The 20,665-nt window shown below is 39.3% G+C and overlaps 2 protein-coding genes and 1 long non-coding RNA gene across 3 annotated transcripts; 2 read left to right on the plus strand and 1 right to left on the minus strand.

Moving 5' to 3' along the window:
• The first annotated feature begins 5,605 nt into the window (after positions 1 to 5,605).
• On the plus strand, positions 5,606 to 6,816 carry LOC121801550 (protein LIGHT-DEPENDENT SHORT HYPOCOTYLS 3-like). Its single transcript, XM_042201061.1, has one exon. The coding sequence runs from the start codon at positions 5,988 to 5,990 to the stop codon at positions 6,489 to 6,491; it is 504 nt and encodes a 167-aa protein (XP_042056995.1). The 5' UTR covers positions 5,606 to 5,987; the 3' UTR covers positions 6,492 to 6,816.
• A 3,051-nt stretch (positions 6,817 to 9,867) lies between these two features.
• On the plus strand, positions 9,868 to 10,722 carry LOC121801551. The gene is made up of 3 exons (XR_006050598.1): positions 9,868 to 9,922; positions 10,119 to 10,270; positions 10,386 to 10,722. It is a non-coding gene; the product is annotated as an uncharacterized LOC121801551 (long non-coding RNA).
• A 7,632-nt stretch (positions 10,723 to 18,354) lies between these two features.
• LOC121797702 (glucan endo-1,3-beta-glucosidase 8-like) lies at positions 18,355 to 20,139 on the minus strand. Its single transcript, XM_042196378.1, has 2 exons — positions 19,708 to 20,139; positions 18,355 to 19,639 (listed from the first exon to the last, which is right to left on the minus strand). Exons 1-2 carry the CDS (start codon positions 20,025 to 20,027, stop codon positions 18,499 to 18,501), a joined length of 1,461 nt encoding a protein of 486 aa, XP_042052312.1. The 5' UTR covers positions 20,028 to 20,139; the 3' UTR covers positions 18,355 to 18,498.
• Positions 20,140 to 20,665: the final 526 nt, after the last annotated feature.

Here is a 20,665-nt window from a genome sequence, read left to right on the forward strand (position 1 = left end):
GGAAAAGCCTAACAGAATTGATGCAATATCTAATGGCAATTAATACTTGTTCATGACATATGGCTTCGGGAGGGACATGATCATAGGAAGATGATTCTAAAATAAAATAAAAAATTGTTCTCTAATTTTGATATTCCATTTTTAGTGATACAATATTGTTAATAAAATAATACGAGTACCATGCATAATTAAATTGTGACCTGACCCACAAATTAAGTCAAGGTTGACGAATTGCTATGCTAGCTCATTTACTAGATGTCAATTGTATACTCGATCGCTTCGATATATGCTGCACATCTTACTTTAATTACTTTCATAACAATGTGTAATTATAATACAAAATCCACACTGTGTCTAAAACTATTGATCTTGAAATACCAAAAATTTCAGACTATTCATGATACACATATAAATTCAAAGAGTGAACTGCATTAAATGATTATAACTTTTGCACTTGTTGCACCATTAACCTCTAATAAAAAATTAGTATCGAGGGGCCTAACAAAGCATATAATCACAAATTAAGTATTTTCGGACGATAACACCCTCAAGCCCTAAAAGGGCATTTTTGTCAAACTGGTGACAATGATGACGCCGCCCCCTGCATCCAACCTGACATCAACATTAAATGATTTGACTTAAAGTTGGTTGTTTCCTTATTCAAGGAACAATGCAGCAGCAACCCTTCGTCTCCTCTTCGTCTCCTACACGCCACGCACATTAAGTAATACTTGCATTTTTATTTTGCCAAATTGAAAGTATTCCCTCCATTTTTCACTCTAGGTTTTTTCTCTCCACTTCACTCTACAGCACATGAACCCTAAATCGAGTTGCAGAGATGAACCACAAACCCCTAAATCGAGTTGCCAATCGAGTAGCCAAAATCGAGAAATCCATATGTTACATGATAGAAAAATCAACAGAAGCACACTAACTCAGAGATGACGATGCGTGGGTTGACGGTGGCGATGGGAGGGGTGACGGTGATGTAGGTAAAATGAGAAGCACACTAACTCTACAAATGAGAGAAATGAAGTGAATAGAGAGAGATAAAATAAATTCACAAAACTCATCACTGAGCATCATTGGAAATATGACCCTTAAATCCTGTATGATTAGACAAAAATCGCAGGTCTGTGAACCTGCAGAGTAGGTGTGCAGGCTTCAAGAAGAAGAAGACAAAAATACCCTTCAAGCCATTTGGGCATTTTCGTCCAAAAAATAGCTAAAAATACTTCATTTGTGATTATATATTTTGTTAGGCCTCTCTGACGCTTTTTTTTTTGTTAGAGGTCACTGGTGCAACAAGTGCAATAGTTAGGATCATTTGGTGCAGTTCACTCAAATGTTTGTTTGATTTGACAATTCCCCCTAACTTTTGAATTTTTCGCTAAATTAAAATCCTCAGATTTTGAGATGGCGTGAAAGTTGTAAATTGCATAGGCAATGTGAGATTTGAGGAAATGGCAATATGGATTTACTAAAAAAGTAGTGGCATGTGCTAGAATGCTTAAGAGACAAAGAGATTGATAAAATACTAGTTCACGATATGATTTTGTTGAATGAATTGATGATGATTTCAAGAAACAACACAATTCCGTCATCGCCCTTTCTCTCGAGAGAAAGGAGAAACAAGATGATGTTTTTTATTCCTAAAAGCAACAAAACACAGACATTTGACTCATAAAATTGTCATCTAGCCAATTTTGGACACTTCATTTCCATGCTAATGACATGTCAGTTAAAATATCCATGTAAGATGTAATGGATTAAATAAAATTCGTCATACTAAAATCATGACAGGGATTAAATAAAATTCGTCATACTAAAATCATGACAAATAAAAAATCATGTTGATAAGACTCATTTCATGCATTGGTTACGGGTTAAATTATGTAAATTTAGTGAACTAAAAAGTGTTTGTAAGTTCAGGTGCGTGTAAAATCTGCCGGACCCAGGAAGTGCATACAAATTACCCGAGGCAGAGAAAAATGAGGGAAATGAAGTGAAAAGCGCCAGCCATCTACCAGATCGAAGAAATGACAAAGACGCTGGCAGGAAGCAAAAGTGGAGCATAGAGCAAATTAAAAAAAAGATCAAGGGCATAAAGGACAAATCATGAAGAAGGAATGCCCTAGGGATCCGAGCCTCAACTATATAAAGGGACAACTCCTTTGAAGAGAGGGATTTTACACCAGCTCCACATACTCCTTAGTTTCATTTCTAGTTAGCTCACTTCACACGCACTTGGCACCGATGGGAAATTCTTGGCAGGCTTGGCGGTAGTTAGTTTCTGTGGTATAACACCGTCCTCATAGGGGCGAAGATACAATCATTTACTTTTCCGTTGTTTTATCTTTCGCCGTGAACTTCTTTGCCGGAAGCTCGGCGACTGCTTTTGTGTTTGAACCTTATTTTCCTGGTTATGGCAGTTTCTATTTTCTGTTTTACTTTGGTTTCTGATGTTTGATGTGGGTTTTACTGATTTTGGATGCTTTTCGCAATTGACTGTTGAATTGGAGTTGAGATTGGTTGAATCTGAGTTGGTTAGTTGTGGAATTGTTTGAATCAGAGTGGATGGATATGGATCTGGGTGTTGTTGAGTTTGAATCGGTTGGATCTGGAATGGATTGTGGTTTGGAGAGATGAATCTGATACGTACTTGTTGGATCTGCATGGCTATGTCTGTTGCTTTCGATTTACTCGACCTGGTAGCTTAGATGTGATAATTTTATGCTTAATCGTAATGTCTGAGATCTGATCCATGTTTACTCTGCTTTTGATGCTCTGTTTTGTTCATGTTCATGTTTATTTGCTGAAGAAGATGAAGATTGTTGGTAGTTAGACCCAGATCCGTTGTTTGTTTGCTTTTGTAGCTTTCTTTGTCGTAGTAGCTAAATCGGGAATCTGTCCCACTGCTTTCTCATGCTCTTTTGTCTAACCATTTTAGGAAACCTTTTTACTTGACCTAGTAGTTTGGTAAACTTCCCTTAGTTAATTTCAAATCGTTGAATCATGCATGTGTACGTGTTCCCATGTTCTTAGGTCTAGTACTTGAGTGCTTTTAATTCTCGTGACCCAGTAGTTTAAAATTCTCGACCAACTTGTTGCGTGGCAGTAGCCAACCCTCCAAAACCCCTCTAAATTCATGCGGACACATCCATCCTCGTGGGATCGATCATATACTTCACTATACTAGCCAATAGTGTAGTGGGTTGAGGTTTTGAAGCGGGAAAAGTGTGTGTCCAACGACCGAATTCTGAAGGTTCCACGATATCCTAGACCCTGTGATCTAGCGAATCCTTTGGACCCTGTGGGATTCTGATACATCAATTACCAAACTTCTTTTCTTCGTGACTTCAACTGTCATACCAAATTTTGCATTTACGTGCAGTTCATGAATAATGTAAAAGGATCGGGCATAGAGCATTTACCACCCTAGTCCTTTTCCCATGTCAGGACTCTTGCCACATCATCATTCTCTCTCTTTTTTTTCTGGCTCAGACCACAACTCCTACAATGTACACCATCTTCTAACGCCCGTCCCCATGCCACAATGTTTAACTTACACTATTAATTACACCTTACTTCTTAAATTGAAATACGAGACAATATATTACACAAACACACTTCATTAAAACATTAAAAATTACAAATATTTTAAAATTTAAAATTAAAAAGGATTTTTTTTAAAACCCTACCCACCCCGAAAACCACCCTCACCTCCCCATTCCAGCGCAGCCTCACTAGCCACATGGACATCGCGCGCGGCCATGTCTATCCTGACGCTTGTCACGACACCCTTCCAACAGCCCTTAGACCGCCCCCGCACCCGTCCTCGACCTCCACAATGGGGGAGTCGCGCGCCGCGCCCTTTCTGGAGCGGCACGACTTCCCACCTCATCTCCCATTGTAAGTGCTCAAAGTGTAAATAACCTCAAAATTTAGAAGAATGAAATGATATGCTACATATTATGAGGGGTCCTTACGCATCTGACTATTGGGTTACAAACCTATCCCACATCGGATGAGTGAGGGAAGTTGGAAGGTGTATATAATTCCTGTCCAACCCCAATTAGTTTGAGGCCTTTTGAGAGTGACCCAAAAATAAATCCGCGCGGGCTTGACCCAAAGCGGACAATATCAAACTAATGTTGCAGTCGATGATCCTAACAAGTGGTATCAGAGCCCAGGTGGCTATGGGTTGTGCCTGGATGAGCCCCGGTTAAGGTCGGGCCCTGAAGGACTCGGGTTAGAGTCGGGCCCAGGATGACCCAGGGGCCAGGGTTGGAACGACCCATGTTTGTGTCGACGGCGCTCCCGATGTGGTCTCGGTTTGAGGGGAGGTTTGTTGGGTTACAAACCTATCCCACATAAGTGAGGGAAGTTGGAAGGTGTATATAATTCATGTCCAACCCCAATTAGTTTGAGGCCTTTTGGGAGTGACCCAAAAACAAATCCGTGCGGGCTTGACCTAAAGCGGACAATATCAAACTAATGTTGCAGTCGACGATTCTTGTCCGCTTTGATACCACTTGTTAGGATCGTCGACTGCAACATTAGTTTGATATTGTCCGCTTTGGGTCAAGCCCGCACGGATTTGTTTTTGGATCACTCCCAAAAGGCCTCAAACTAATTGGGGTTGGACATGAATTATATACACCTTCCAACTTCCCTCACTCATCCGATGTGGGATAGGTTTGTAACCCAACAAACCTCCCCTCAAACTGAGACCACATCGGGAACGCAGTCGACACAAACATGGGTCGTTCCAACCCTGGCCCCTGGGTCATCATGGGCCCGACTCTAACCCGAGTCCTTTAGGGCCCGACCCTAACCGGGGCTCATCCAGGCACAACCCATAGCCACCTGGGCTCTGATACCACTTGTTAGGATCGTCGACTGCAACATTAGTTTGATATTGTCCGCTTTGGATCAAGCCCGCACGGATTTATTTTTGGGTCACTCCCAAAAGGCCTCAAACTAATTGGGGTTGGATAGAAATTATATACACCTTCCAACTTCCCTCACTCATCCGATGTGGGGCGGGTTTGTAACTCAACAAACCTCCCCTCAAACCGAGACCACATCGGGAACGCAGTTGACACGAACATGGGTCGTTCCAGCCCTGACCCCTGGGTCATCCTGGGCCCGACTCTAACCCGAGTCCTTCAGGGCCCGACCCTAACCGGGGCTTATCCAGGCACAACCCATAGCCACCTGGGTTCTGATACCACTTGTTAGGATCATCGACTGCAATATTAGTTTGATATTGTCCGCTTTGGGTCAAGCCCGCACGGATTTGTTTTTGGGTCACTCCCAAAAGGCCTCAAACTAATTAGGGTTGGACATGAATTATATACACCTTCCAACTTCTCTCACTCATCCGAGGTGGGATAGATTTGTAATCCAACACTGACTACCTCTCCTATCTTCGCTTCTCGTCTACTGCCTCCTCTCCCAAATTTTCACAACTCACTTTCTAGTCCTCACCAATTTATGAAGAAAATTAATTGGAGGTCAGCTATTTCTCATATTATTACAATTACGGAGTATTATATTATTGGGATACCCAAATATCTTTATCGACAAAACCTACCCCAAGCAAAGCAGTCATACGAGAATTCATTGTCTCCACTGTTTAGTATTTACCCAATCAAATGCTCTCTCTCTTCATCAACAAACACATCTTCTCTCACTAAAATAGCAATTTCCTGATATGTCATTCAAGAAACTCCACTATCGTCTTTCCGCTTTGTTTTTTTAAGTATTATCTGTACTTCCACTTTCATCACACCCTCTCCAATCATACATAGATTCACCTTAATTTCATGCTGCAAAAAAATATTCCGAGCCCCAATCTCTCCCTTTCCAAATATACAAAACCCTAACTAGCTACAACCTTCATTTTTAGCAACAATTAAAACCATTTCCTCTATTTCTGTTTTCCCCTTTTCTGACATACTATAAAATTCAGTGTCGCAGTTATGGATGTGGAATGCCCCAACTCGGACACCATCAACAACAATCCAAACTCGTCCTCATCCGCGGCGGCGGCGACGCTGAGCCGGTACGAGAACCAGAAGCGACGCGACTGGAACACCTTCGGGCAGTACCTAAAGAACCACCGGCCCCCGCTGTCTCTGAGCCGGTGCAGCGGGGCCCACGTGCTAGAGTTCCTCCGCTACCTCGACCAGTTCGGGAAGACGAAGGTGCACAATCCCATCTGCCCCTTCTTCGGCCACCCGGTCCCCCCCGCCCCCTGCCCCTGCCCGCTCCGCCAGGCCTGGGGCAGCCTCGACGCCCTCGTAGGCCGCCTCCGCGCTGCCTACGAGGAAAACGGCGGCAAGCCTGAGACCAACCCTTTCGGCGCCAGGGCCGTCCGCCTCTACCTGCGCGAGGTCCGCGATATGCAGTCCAAGGCAAGGGGAGTCAGCTACGAGAAGAAGAAGCGGAAGCGCCCCGTTCCGCCGCCGGCTGAAGCTTTATGATTGGTTAGTTAATTAGCATGGAATGCTCCTCCCCCTTCCTAGCTTCTTTTAGTTTGTTTCTTAATTTTCGAGAATATGATCAGCTACATCTTAATTTTAGAATTAATAGTAGTAGTAGTAGTAATCTTTAGTTAATGTTTAAGTTTGGATTATGGGGGTTGCTTATTTTGATTTGGGGGAAAGGAAAAAAAACTGTTGCAGTATGAAGTCCATAAACAGTTGCTGTCCGGAAAAAGGCTGTTGGAATAGTAGTAATATTATGATGTATCAAAAAATCTCATAAATTTCTGCGAATTCATAAACGCGTCAGATTTTCTTGTTGGGATTATTGGTAGCAATACGCACTCGCATTTCTGCGAATTTTAAGTCTGTGTTGAATTATTGTAGCTGGTCTACCACCGACGCCCGATTATAATTATACTACTACTATTCAGAATTTATTATATATCATGATTTTTTTATCTAATAATAGTAGTTCATTTAATTGGATGATAATTGAATCAAGCAAATCAACCCAATAGTAACAATCAATTACTATGAGATATATATGCACAAATTATATTATGTTTTTGTTCGGAAATATATTCTTGAATAGGAAACACTCTTCTTTCATCTACTCATCAATAAGTTAGTACAATATTCAAAACACAAACTGTGTATACAGCATATAGGCCAGACATCGATTGAAAAGTTGGTAACAATTAGTTGCCAAATATTTTGATCCACTTCATTACCCCTGAAAAACATACTAATATAACATCAATTTATCTGCGATGTAGTGTAGAGTAACAAGTCTCTCAAGTAAGAGCTTATAAAGTTTAAAAATAAAATAAATACAGTAGTAAACATAAAAAGTGAGTGATTCCGAAAATTTGTTAAACCTTAGTGCTGTCACTTCAAATGAAAATTGGCCGACAATTATGTTATAATTAGACAACAAATGCAATATTTTCGCTAATCATTTCTGGTCAAATGCTTTCACCCGGTATGACGCCGAAAAATACTGTTAAATTATCTTGATTATTGGATGATCAGGTCTAAATGATGCATACATGTCAATTTCCTAAGTAATCGAGCTAGTTTTGATCCATGCATGTGTAGTAGGAGTATACATTTAAAATATTTTGTGAAATATATATACAGTGGCCATTCCTTTACCATCAGTTTAATTTATTGTTAAGTGTATTTTAGTAGTAGTACTTGCTAAATATGACTAAATCAGAATATTTTATTTGGGGGAATGTCGAAATCCAATCCAATTCATATTATCAATGAATAGAATCGAAAATTTTGAAATTTAAATAATTACATTATGACAAAAAACATAGCTATACTGTACACACAATATTCCACATATATAATTAGTTTGATATAGTATATATATGAAGGAGTATTTCACTAGTATATGTGGTTCCATTTAACAGGGTTCATTTTTGTACAATGAATGAACCTTGCCGACAACTGGCATATGATTGGAAAGATTTGGAATGGAAAAAGTGGAAATCCTTAATTTCTTTTCTTGGAGTATCATATGGTTTACAATTTATGTATCACAACTCACCAGCTATATTTGTATATTAGTGGAGTAATATTTATTGGTCAAGATATGTAACTGATATCAACTATGTTCTAGATTTAATATTTTCTCACTTTATCGTAATGTGGGGTATGCCCGAAGACTTTAATTTAGAACGTGACGATAGATCAAAGATATCCATGGGTCAAAATTCCTCTGTGTGTAAACATGATGTTATGTTTTTTTTGTAATAGCTGCTGAGCCTGAGTCCACCTCAGTACACAATTTATCAAATCACTTTTATAAATCTTGCAGTCTAATTCATTCTGGCATAAACCACCAACCTCCAATATAATAACCAATTCAAAAATTTGAGATAATAATTAACAGCATAAGAAACAATTTGTAATCGGTCGACTAAAATACAAATGTTGTAATGTGAACGAAAACAAAAGCGTCAATTTTGAATCCTGGAAAACTACATGTCATTAGAATTAGGAAACTATGAATTTTGTAAATCTATAAAATAATTGCACCAATATTTATGTTTTTAGATGAAATAGAGAAACCTAAAATAGATTAATCGTTTACTGCTTTGTTCTTTTCAAAACTGTCTAGTTTAATTATAATTCCCAAATAGTTCATCCGTTTCAATAAAAATAAAAGTATTGGGATGACACAAGTTTAATGCATAATTGATAAAGTATAACGGTGTGTTTGAATTGAAGTTTATATTTCATTTAGATAAGAATAAAATCATTTTGTAGAAATGCTTTTCTTAATTTTTCATTTCTATTTGTGATGTTTGAATTGGTGTAATGTTATCTGTAGTCCTTAATATCACATGTTTGGTTTGTTATATAAAGTCACAATATAGTAGGAAATTCCAAAACTATTCTATGTATTTTTCTATATTTCCAAAGCTGAGTGCTATATTAGTAAATTTTACGTAATTTAAAATTGATATGGTATTGCCCATATTATTATCACTCAATTTTTTATGATAATAAAACACCCTTTTTTAGCATTAATTCAACGGGTCCTTGCCCATTGAACGAGCCACACAGAAAATTTAAACAACATATCAAACACTAGATTGAACCATTAAATGCACTTTAAATGCGCCTATCTCCCAATTCAAACGCACTCAAAGAGTAATAAAAAAATTTATTAGAGTATGTTGGTGGATAATTGGGCCCATCTCATATAGAGAAAGAAGTAACCAAAAATATAGGTGTACTATTTTAGTTGAATAGACCATTTTTTTTATAAAAAAAACTCTATTTTTATATGACGAATGAAGTATTAGGACTAGGGATGGGGCGTACAGTATACCGCACCGAGAATGTCATACCGCAAATTGCGGTATGAGAAAATGTCATACCTATACCTTACTGAATTTTTCAATGCGGTATACTGAAAATTCGGTATGATAAATGTAGGGTTAGGGATTTTAACTTTTTAAATATTTTTTATATAAATTATAGAAACAATTATATACCAATTTTTTTGGCAAATACTACTATATATGCGATATACTGTGGCATACCACGATATATGAAAATCTATACATTTACCGTACCGAAATATATCGGTAAGGTATCATACCGTACGGCAAATTCAGTATTTTCGGTATTTTTGAATACGGTAAGTGCGGTATTTCGATATTTGGGTATATTTACAATAGCCCTAATTAGGACTGTAGCAACCAACTGCAGTGCACTTAATTAAGAAAAACAAACTTAGGCGTGGTGGTATCACCAAACAGGATCCGAACATTGAGAAAGTTGGACCAAGAAAGGCCTAATTCTCGAGGGATCCTTACCATTGTGCTAAGCATAGGGCAGTTGGAACAAAACACTTATTTTGCGGTCAAGACAGTTGCTCGACGACAACAGGATCCAAATCGAATAGAGTAAGAGCTCGACCATGGCATTACAGAGAACTGATATGATTTGCATTGAAAACAGATATATTTTGCATTGTAAACAAATATGCTCAACTCAATTATGTCGATACTCGGTAGTGTAAAACATACTACCTTCCTTTTTTTTCATTCTGTTTCGAATTAATTCTCATATCATAGCAAACTTAAAGCCTCTTCATCTTAGGATTTGGTTGGTCTATGCTCAAGTATAAGAATCTTTTTCTGAGGCTGGGGTTGATTGACGATTCAAGCTTCCATAAAAAAGAGCTCACCATTCCCTCTAGATTGACATAGGCACTTCATCTTAGGAAGTAAAAGGTTCCATTCTCAACAAAGGTATACTTATATGCTTACTTGCTCTAAACTGTTATGCATAGAATTGGATATCTTGCTCATACTTGTCCTGTTTTTTGCTGAATAGTTTTTTAAGTTGTTTCTTCGAACATTGCAGGTTTTGGAGTGAGGGAGGTTTCATCACTGGCTCAGGAACAGATGGAGATGAATACAGTGGTTGCAGAAAATGCAGACCACATACATCCTACACATGATACAGCTGTGGAGGCTCTTTCCTCTCTCATTACTACCAAAAGGCGATGGGATGTGCGAACAATCAGTAATAAATAGAGAGGATGGAAATGTATGTAAAGGTAACACTTTGTACATTTTTTATTCGTTTTTCAAATTTGGTTTCAAATTGTCCATTAGCCTTCAACTCTTTTTGATGTATTGAAATTGAGTGAAGGATGATATGTCATCTTTCTTGTAATATTTGGATCTAAAAATTAGTATTTCCGTAAAACATCAGTCTACTAGCAGTTATTGTCCTAACAAGCTAAACAGAGACCTATGGATGACGAAGGAAACTTATGATATTGTAATTGTATAAGTTTGCATCTGATTGAAATCACTACTTTTCTGTTTCCTCATTCTCTTCTCTCTGGCTTCATAGGCCGGATATATCTGAAGAAAAGTTTTTCCACTACTTTTGGGAATGTTGGAACCAGCTATATAATTCTGAAAAGATGCAGATTCATGTGTTGTCGCGATTTTCTCCCCTGCTCAAGGCCAGCTATAGACTTCACCTTATAAGTGTTTGGGTGGATAGTATTTTTTTTGGAAGGCTCTTCACGTCAAATCCATCTACTATGCCATTCTAAATTTATGTGTTGTTTGTTTGTTGGCATATAGTATAAATTTGAAATTCTGGACTGATGAGACTAGAGAAATTTTGTTAACAGCAGTCACAGATGACTTGATTATGCCTCCATTTTTTCCAGTTTCTTACTGTATTGTGCCTTCAAAAGTTTTTCTTGTGAAAAGGTAACAAATCAATATCCAATTTCAACTTTCTCTTCCCTCCCTTTCTCCTTCATAAACACGCACAAAGATGAGACACACACATGACTACTCTATACCTATAGATTTTAAATCTGAAGACTTCTATAGTATCCAATGTATTGGGAGCATATATATACATACTTTAGATCTTAGAATTTACTGTTAAATAGGTGCATGTGCTTGTAGGTAGAACTTGAAAAATGCTGTAATCGTTCTATTTTAAATTTTTTTATACTGACATAGTCAACTACGTAAAACTTAACTGTACACTCTTGTATACATATAGTAAATTAGTTTCGTTTAGTTACTTTGATATCCTTTGGTGATAAATTTTGCAGATCAAGAATCCTGTTGTCTGTGGTGTAAGTCATCTGGGCATGGACAATATGGAAATGCTGGTTCAGCCTTATTCATTTCATATTCATTGTCCATCAGTTTTTCACACATAGCTATCAACTTATGTGTGTTCACAATGACTTGCAGGAGATATGCTGGAGCAGATTGCTTCTCACACAGCTGGAATCTTAAAGGTACAAATTTTTTCATTTCTGAACCTAAAATGATTGTGGTTTCTACTTTGTGAGTGATTATCTAAGTACTTCCAGTTTCAAGTTTATTCTGAAACGGATTGATGGATTCTCTGCTCCTTAAGCCTCGCGTTCCTGCATTCATGGTACCACAACTATCTGAAGCAATGGATGTTCTTCAAGAAAAGGAGAGAGATTTGATGGTATTTTAAACCTTTCTTCAATCTTGATTTATATGTTTATGGTAACCCCTAATATTTTATCATCATATGACATGTCATGTATTCTATGATAGTATTCCGTTGAGACTTATTTCTAAAGCTTATTTCCTTTTCCATGGTGCCAGTTGTACTTGTGCCGGATTATCTAATATGTTTCAAAATAGCAAATAGATGATGATGCATACCTGCGCTATTGCTTCTTGGGACAGATCACACGAGCAATTTTCCCATCACTTAGCTTTGTGCTTAAATACTTCAACCCATCACTTCAAGCAATAGTGTATGAACAAATCTTTCTAAGGCTGTCTGACTTGCTACAGGCCCCATTGGAAGTCGTTGCTCCTCTTCATCGTAGTAATTTAAAAGGGACAGAACTAAAGTGTTGGAAGAGTTGAGATTAAGGAGTTGCATGAAGAACATGCTGATCCTGACATGGATTCATGCAATGCTGGAAAAGAGAGTGCACTAGATTGCTTTGAGGATGAGAGCACGGGATCAAAGCCACTGCCAGCTAATGGATCAAGGGACCACATTTGTACATTCAAGGACGTGTTGATGAGAGGACTAAAGGAGAGAGACGTTAGTTAGGATTAGCGTTCTTAATAAGAGTTTAGTGGGTTAACCATAACAGAATATGGATTCTAGATTGTTCCATGTATATGTATAAATGTTGTTTTTGTAATCTTCATGAATTAATCAATGAAACATTATTGCTGGTTTTCTCTCATTCTATTTCCGGTTACATTTCATTCTACTTTCATCAACATGGTGTCGTGTTGTTCTTTTCATGGTATCAGAGCAGGATCATTTTGATCTTGTCTCTATACTCCTTTTTTTCTCCTTTTTGTTTCTTTCCAAGAAATGGCAAGCTCCAACTCTTCGTCTGGAGGTGTTGCTCAGAGTCAAGGGACTCAACCTTTTTATGCACAACTACCTCCGATATCAGTGAAGCTGACTTATGCAAATTTCCTGATGTGGCAACAACAAGTCGATGTCACAGCCTATGGATATGGGCTGGAAGGATACGTGAATGGTGATAAGAAACCTCCACCTCCGACAATAGTTATTGCAGAAGGAGAAGGAGGATCTATGATAAAAGAAGAGTTCATTTCATGGCAGAGGCAGGATAGGAGAGTGGCAGCGTGGCTGCTCTCTTCTCTCTCAGAAGGAGCCCTCGGTCTGGTTGTTGGGCTGAGATCTGCAAGGGACATCTGGAGTGCCCTTAAGACAAATTTTGCTAGCAGATCTACAGCAAAGATAATGCAATATCGGCTACAAATGCAAATTCTGAAGAATGACTCACTCACTATGAGTGAGTATGTTGGAAAAATGAGGAATTACTTTGATCTTCTTGGATCAGTTGGTTGCAGAATATCTGAAGATGAGCAAGTCATGCACATTCTTAGAGGTCTTGGTCAATAATATGACCCAGCAGTATGTGCAATTAGCTCGAGATCTTATTCATGGAGTTTGGGAGAGCCTTCCTACTCACTTTTGAATCAAGAATGGAGACTATGAGCTCTCATTCTTCCAGCACAGAAGGCTCACAACCTATTCTGAATTTGATGCAGCAATCAAGCCAGAAAAGGGACTTTGCTCCATACAACTCCAAGTTTGATTCAGGAGCTAGAAGAGGAGGATCAAGAAACCAGAGAGGAGGAAGAGGTGGAAGAGGTTTTGGCAAAGGAAACAACAAAGTGGTTTGTCAGTTGTGTGACAAGCTAGGACATACTGCAGCAAAATGTTGGGATAGGTTTGAGCAGAATTCTGCTCCTCCACAGGCACAATTCAGAGGAAGTGCACCAAATCAACAGCAAGGGTTCTTCAATCCATCAGCACATCTTGTCCAGACAGCTGCAGCAAGTCCTCTTCCATCCTCCACAGGCACAATTCAGAGGAAGTACACCCTCTGAGTTTGGTTTTGACTCAAATGCTTCAACTAGCTGGAATCCAGATTCTGGAGCTACTCATCATATTTCTGGAGATTTAAGCAACCTCAACATCAACTCAAAATATACTGGAGGTAAAAATCTTATGCTTGGAAATGGATCTGATGTTGCTATTTCTAATATTGGAGAATCAGTTTTGAAACCCCACTCTGCTAGTTTTTCCAGAAAACTCACTTTAAAAAACCTCTTACATGTTCCCAGCATAACCATAAATCTCCTCAGTGTGTCAAAATTTGCTAGAGATAACTCTGTCTTCTTTGAGTTTCATCCTGACTTTTGTTTTGTCAAGGATCTGGGAACCCGGGAAATCGTGCTCAAGGGAACTTTTGACAAGGGATTGTATCACTTCTTAGTTGACCATTCACCAATCAAGAGAAGCTCTAGCTCCCCCATTCACTCCTTCCCCATTCCATTCAATCAAGGTTGCCCAGCTATACACTCAGTCAGCTCAACCATTCCAGCAGCTAGTGCTAGTTCAAGTTATGATACTAGTCTTGATTTAGCCTTGTGGCGTAATAGACTAGGACATCATACTCTACAAATAGTCAAAAATGTTCTCTAAGAGCCGTAATATCCCTTTCAATTCAATGAATGATTCTCAACTTTGTCATTCATGTTGCATGTCTAAAGCTCATAGATTGCCTTACAATTCCTCTGAATCAATTGTCTCTTCCCCTCTTGAGCTAATACATAGTGATCTCTGGGGTCCGTCTCCAACTGTTTCAAGGAATGGTTACATATATTATGTCTCCTTTGTGGATCATTATTCAAGATTTACATGGATATATTTGTTGAAGAACAAGAGTGATGTTTCTGATGTACTTAAGCATTTTAAATCCTTGACACAAAATCTTTTTCAGACAAAGATTAAGTATTTTCAGTCTGATGGGGGGGTAGAGTTTAAAAGCTTAACCTCATTTTTTAAGGAGAATGGGATAACACATAGGATTTCTTGTCCCTACACTCCTCAACAGAATGGTTTGGCTGAAAGGAAGCACATGCATATAGTAGAAACTGGGCTTACCCTTTTAGCTCAATCTTTACTTCCAAACAAATTCTGGGATGATGCTTTTGTTTCAGCCGTGTTTCTGATCAACAGGATGCCCTCTAAAGTCATTGGTAATATGTCTCTCTTTCAAAAGTTGTATTCCAAGAAGCCTGATTATTCAGCTTTGAGAGTTTTTAAAAGCTTGTGTCTTCCTCTGGTCAGGCCATATAATAAAGATAAATTTGACAAGTCTGCGAAATCTGTATTTTTGGGTTATAGTGGTTCTCGTAAAGGATATAAGGCTCTTCTCCCGGATGGGAAGGTGATAGTCTCCAGAGATGTAATTTTTGATGAACAAGTTTTTCCTAATCCATCAATTTTCTCTTCTGGTGATACTCATGTTTCTACCTAGTCTCATGCTGTGTTAGTTCCACCAACACAACTTGTCTCCACTCCCATTGCTTTATCACCTTCTCCACTTTCATCACCTGCTCTTGTGAATTCCCTACTCATGCTTCTCATTCACATTCATCATATCATTCCTCGGACTCTTCACCTTCTCACATGAACACTCAACAACCACTCTCTGCTCCTCACTCAGTTTCTGGAGATCAGTCATCCACCTCAGTTCCAGATGCCACTCTTGCCGAGGAACCCCATGTTTCTGGTAAACATCACATGACCACAAGGTCCAAGTCTGGAATCTTCAAACCCAAACTTTACACTCTGATGGTTTCTTCACACCTCATTCCTAGATCAGCTCTTGAAGCATTACTCATACATGTTTGGAAGGCAGCCATGTTGGCTGAATTTATTGCACTCCTTAAGAATAAAACTTGGATTTTGACTACTCTACCACCTAGAAAGAATCTTATAGGGTGTACATGGATATTCAAACTGAAGTTTCATCTCTCTGGAGAGATTGCTAGGCATAAAGCCAGACTTGTAGATCAAGGCTTTTCACATCAACCGGGCTTTGACTTCAATGAGACTTTCAGTCCAGTAGTTAAGCTTGCAACTATCAGACTGATTCTCACTATAGCTGTGACTTTTGGCTGGGAAATCACACATCTTGATGTGGACAATGTCTTTCTCAATGGTGAGTTGAAAGATGATATCTATACGAAGCAACCTCTTGGTTTTGAACAGGGAGGTCCTCATCTGGTTTGTAAGTTGAATAAGGCCCTCTATGGGCTCAAGCAAGCTTCCAGAGCATGGTTCTTCGCCATTCATTCAGTGCTTCTGTCTCTTGGTTTCAAGCAGTCCAGGGCAGATGCCTCTATGTTCATCAGAAAAATAGGTTCTGAAGCCATTTATCTCCTAACCTATGTGGATGATATGATGATTACATGGAACTGTACTGCTACAATCAAGAGGGTGATTAGTCAGTTAAATGCTCAGTTTTCCCTTAAAGATCTTGGTGAGGTAAGTCTTTTTCTTGGAGTGGAGGTTGTCAAAACTGAACATGGACTTCATTTGTGTCGGTCAACATACATTAAAGATCTATTGAAGAAAGCTAAAATGACTGGTGCAAAGGGCTGTCCTACCCCTATGGTTTCTAGTTGTGAACTCAGTAAAAATATTGGAGAACCAGTCTATGATGCTAAGCTTTATAGGAGCATTGTGGGTGCTCTTCAATATGCGGTCATCACTAGGCCAGACATCAACTATGCTGTAAATAAAGTAAGTCAATACATGGCCTCACCCCTTAATACTCACTGGAGAGCAGTAAAACGGATCTTCAGATATCTGTCAGGGACTTTGGATTTTGGGATTCAAATTCATAAATCTAGTGGTGTTCTATCTGCCTTTTCTGACTCAGATTGGGCAGCAGATTTGGATTATCGAAGATCTACAACTGCTTTCTGTACCTATTTTGGTAGAAGCCTCATTTCTTGGTGTGTTAAGAAACAAACGGTTGTGGCTCGTTCTAGTACTGAGGCTGAGTACAGAAGTCTAGCTCATGCTGCAGCTGAAGTAACCTGGCTCAACTCTATACTTGGTGAGTTGAAAGTTCCAACTAAATCAGAACCTGTGATCTGGGTAGACAACATGAGTGCTATTGCCCTTGCTTCTAATCCCGTATTACATGCTAGAACCAAGCATATTGAGCTTGATGTCCATTTTGTCAGAGATAAGGTTCTGAACAGAGAACTTGAGCTTCGGCATGTTCCCACTCAGGATTAGGTAGCTGATACCTTCACAAAGCATCTTGGGCAGCAACCTTTCCTGAAGATGAGAAACAGACTTGGTGTAGTTTCCCTAGTCTCACTCAGGTTGAGGGGGGATGTTGGAAGAGTTGAGATTAAGGAGTTGCATGAAGAACATGCTGATGCTGACATGGATTCATGCAATGCTGGAAAAGAGAGTGCACGAGATTGCTTTGAGGATGAGAGCACGGGATCAAAGCCACTGCCAGCTAATGGATCAAGGGACCACATTTGTACATTCAAGGACGTGTTGATGAGAGGACTAAAGGAGAGAGACGTTAGTTAGGATTAGCGTTCTTAATGAGAGTTTATTGAGTTAACCATAACAGAATATGGATTCTAGATTGTTCCATGTATATGAATAAATGCTGTTTTTGTAATCTTCATGAATTAATCAATGAAACTGTATTGCTGGTTTTCTCTCATTCTATTTCCGGTTACATTTCATTCTACTTTCATCAACATGGTGTTGTGTTGTTCTTTTCACTAAGCTTGTCTGGTGATCACCAATTCACGAATGCTGGTCTTGCCATTGCACTTTTGTAAAACCAGGGAACTGGGAGAAATTTTTTACTTGAACGGAGCTCACACTCCCGAAGCATAGAGGCTTTCGCCAGGTGGATTTCAAGAGTCATCAAAGAGAAAACATCAATAGAAGTTTGGGGCAAAGGTAATGTTCAGGGAAAAACATTCAACAAGGTCAGATTTTCAGCTCTGTTCATGAAAGATCTTCCTCTTCTATTAGTATCATATCTCATTTGCAGTATTTTGAATTGCAGATTCTTCCGTTCAACTGTATGGATGTCAGAGATCCCCTAAGCCTTCTCCTGATACTTGTTGATACCTGTGCATCGTCGGGTATTTCCATTTGATTAGTATACATATGAACCTTTTGAAATAAGATTATCCACGACTTGTATTCAGGCACACATTTAGCGAAAGCCATTTTTGTTCCTGGCATCTCGACCTTCACGAAGGTGATTCTGCCTCCTCCGTCCTTCAGGGATACCTCCCAAGGATTTGTCTTGGCAGTTGAAGCTTCAAAGAGTGTGGGAAAACATCATTCACGGAAAAGGTAATTTTCATCTCTTCTCTTTTGCATTATTTGACTTTTCATTGAATATCTGTTTCTTCTTATAACAAGTTGTTGTTATACAACCTGCATTAAATTGGTTCTCACTTACATATATTTGAAGTTTCCCTTTTATTGCTATGAATATTTTTTCAAAAAAATTACATACATGTAATATGGTGATGTCATTCTACACATTGCATATGCGATGAAATAACAGACGAGACATGCAAAACTTCCATGCTATGTGTGATGCATATCAGTTCCAAAACAATGCCCCCAATAGTGAAACCAAAAATAGAGAGACAACACAATTAGGGCTGTGATGGTATCCTTTGGCCTTGGGGATTGGTCTAGAGTAATTTTCTTGCTGGCCTCGGACCACTTCTATAGGGAACATGCACTTGGACGTTGAAGGATTCTCGACCGTGATGAAGCTTAGGCCGTTAAAGTGGCAAGCACTCTCGTCTTGAAAGTTAAACTGGAAATACATGTTGAACGCGAAGGATATGATCTCGTTGGGACTGAGGTCGCCGCAAGAACTGCCCGGTGATACACTACTACAATCACTGTTCTTACAGGCGTGTTTGAGTTGCTGTTCCACCATAGGGTAGTCTGTCCGGTTCCCATTGAAGACGCACCAGCGCTCTGGCATCCTCATGATCCCCTTGGCCGATGATGGGTAAATATCCCGACCTAAACCCATCAGGTCGATCTTGAATTTAGGTTTCCCGTTGGAGTGGTAGATCCCCAAATGGCGCATGAAATTGTTGGGCATTTTATTTTCGTCGGTAAGTGCATGGACGTAAGTGTCGATGGGGGCCCCACGGCGGAGCGGGGTCCCCTTGTTGCTCGACACATATGGGAGTAGGCCTTTGAAGAATCGCTCCACGGTGGAGGCATTACCGCGGGTGTAGCCGTCGCTAGGCCAACCAACTTGGCCGACGATGGTCTTGACTTTGGTCGCATTGAGCTTGATGAGAGCCCAGACAAAGGCGTCGTGCATGAAGTCAAAGATGTTTGTGTAGACGGCCCCGTTCACGTCCTTGATGACTTGGGTCGACTCCCCCACGAAGGCGAAGCTCGGGTCCAACTTGTACTTCTCCAAATCGAGTGGCGGGATCATGTCCAACACAAATGGGGCGCTGTTCAGCTCGAGGAAGCGAATTGTCTCCTCCATCTCCGGCTTGATCTCGTCGAGGAACTCGGCCTCTGAAGGCTTCGTTATGTTGGGCTTCAACTCGTCGCTAGAATGCCCGAAGACCACCTTAATTTGACGCCCCCAGTCAGCGTCATTCAATGCCTTTTGTAAATTGTACATAACTTTCATATGTTGCTTCAGTCCAGCTTTGTTGTTCACCAATCCGAACACAAATGGATACACCCCAACGTATATCCGTCTGCATGCAAATAAAATAAATAAATAAATCTATGTTTTCCAGGTATACTAACTAACTAAATGCGTTACCTAACGCTGGAGACGTTGAAATAAGGCGATCTTCTCTGGACCCATTTCAGGCATTGGTTGTAGTCTTGGAGGACGGTTAAATCGTTGACGGTCAACGAGAGACCGATGCCACTACCGACGAAGGCCCGCAATAAATCCTCCATGGTGGTGTAGATTCGAGCCTCCTTCACCCCATTTTGCAACAACAAATCCACAACTTGTGACGGTACCAATCTTTGCGCACTCTCTCTTCCCCAGTTTACGCCTATTACGGCATCTACATCTGTCTTTGCCATCAAAATCATTAACAAATATAGAAAGGGGATCGTTTTGGAAGCCATTGAAATATCAAATTAGGCTTGCCGGAGATGATCTCTCCTTTACGAGCCTAATTTGTTTAGGAAGATTTTTTCACAAATAATCAAGTTTCTTTTCCCAGAAAAGAATGATGGGAATTGGGAATGGGAAAAGAAATATGAGACCTTGTTGATCTGTTTGCAAGATTATATATGTGAAAGTTTGATACTACCTTTTTTTTCGGTGGGAATATATTGTGAGGTGACTATTTGTCTTTATTTCAGCCTATTAGTGAGACCACCAGATAATATAATCTATACTAGTACTTTTAAGAAATAAGAAATTCTGAATCGATACTGCAAGATATAGACTTTGTTTAATCATAATAATTAAAGTAAATAGAGGGAGTATTTTTTTAGCTAACAGTGCATTTTACCCTTAAAACTACGAAAATGCGAATCATATAATGAAGACGATTGTAGTCAAATGTAAATTTAGTATTTTACTAATAATTGTTATAAATATAATCGAAAAAAGAAAATTTTCTGATGTGCATTAAAATAGGGGAAAAAACACTAAAAAATAATGAATTTGTAAAAAATAAAATTATGTAAACCCCATAATATGGTGGCTTTGTGCACAACACCCTTCTTGAGTACTGTTGATCGAGGATCCTGGTTCA

Source organism: Salvia splendens, chromosome 4, assembly GCF_004379255.2.
Source record: "Salvia splendens isolate huo1 chromosome 4, SspV2, whole genome shotgun sequence".
Lineage (NCBI taxonomy): Eukaryota > Viridiplantae > Streptophyta > Magnoliopsida > Lamiales > Lamiaceae > Salvia > Salvia splendens.

Coding starts and splice junctions, on each gene's coding strand:
- LOC121797702 (XM_042196378.1), bottom strand. CDS start 20,027: ATGGCTTCCAAAACGATCCCCTTTCTATATTTGTTAATGATTTTGATG. Junction 19,640..19,707: donor TTCAACGTCTCCAGCGTTAG/GTAACGCATTTA, acceptor ATTTGCATGCAG/ACGGATATACGTTGGGGTGT.
- LOC121801550 (XM_042201061.1), top strand. CDS start 5,988: ATGGATGTGGAATGCCCCAACTCGGACACCATCAACAACAATCCAAAC.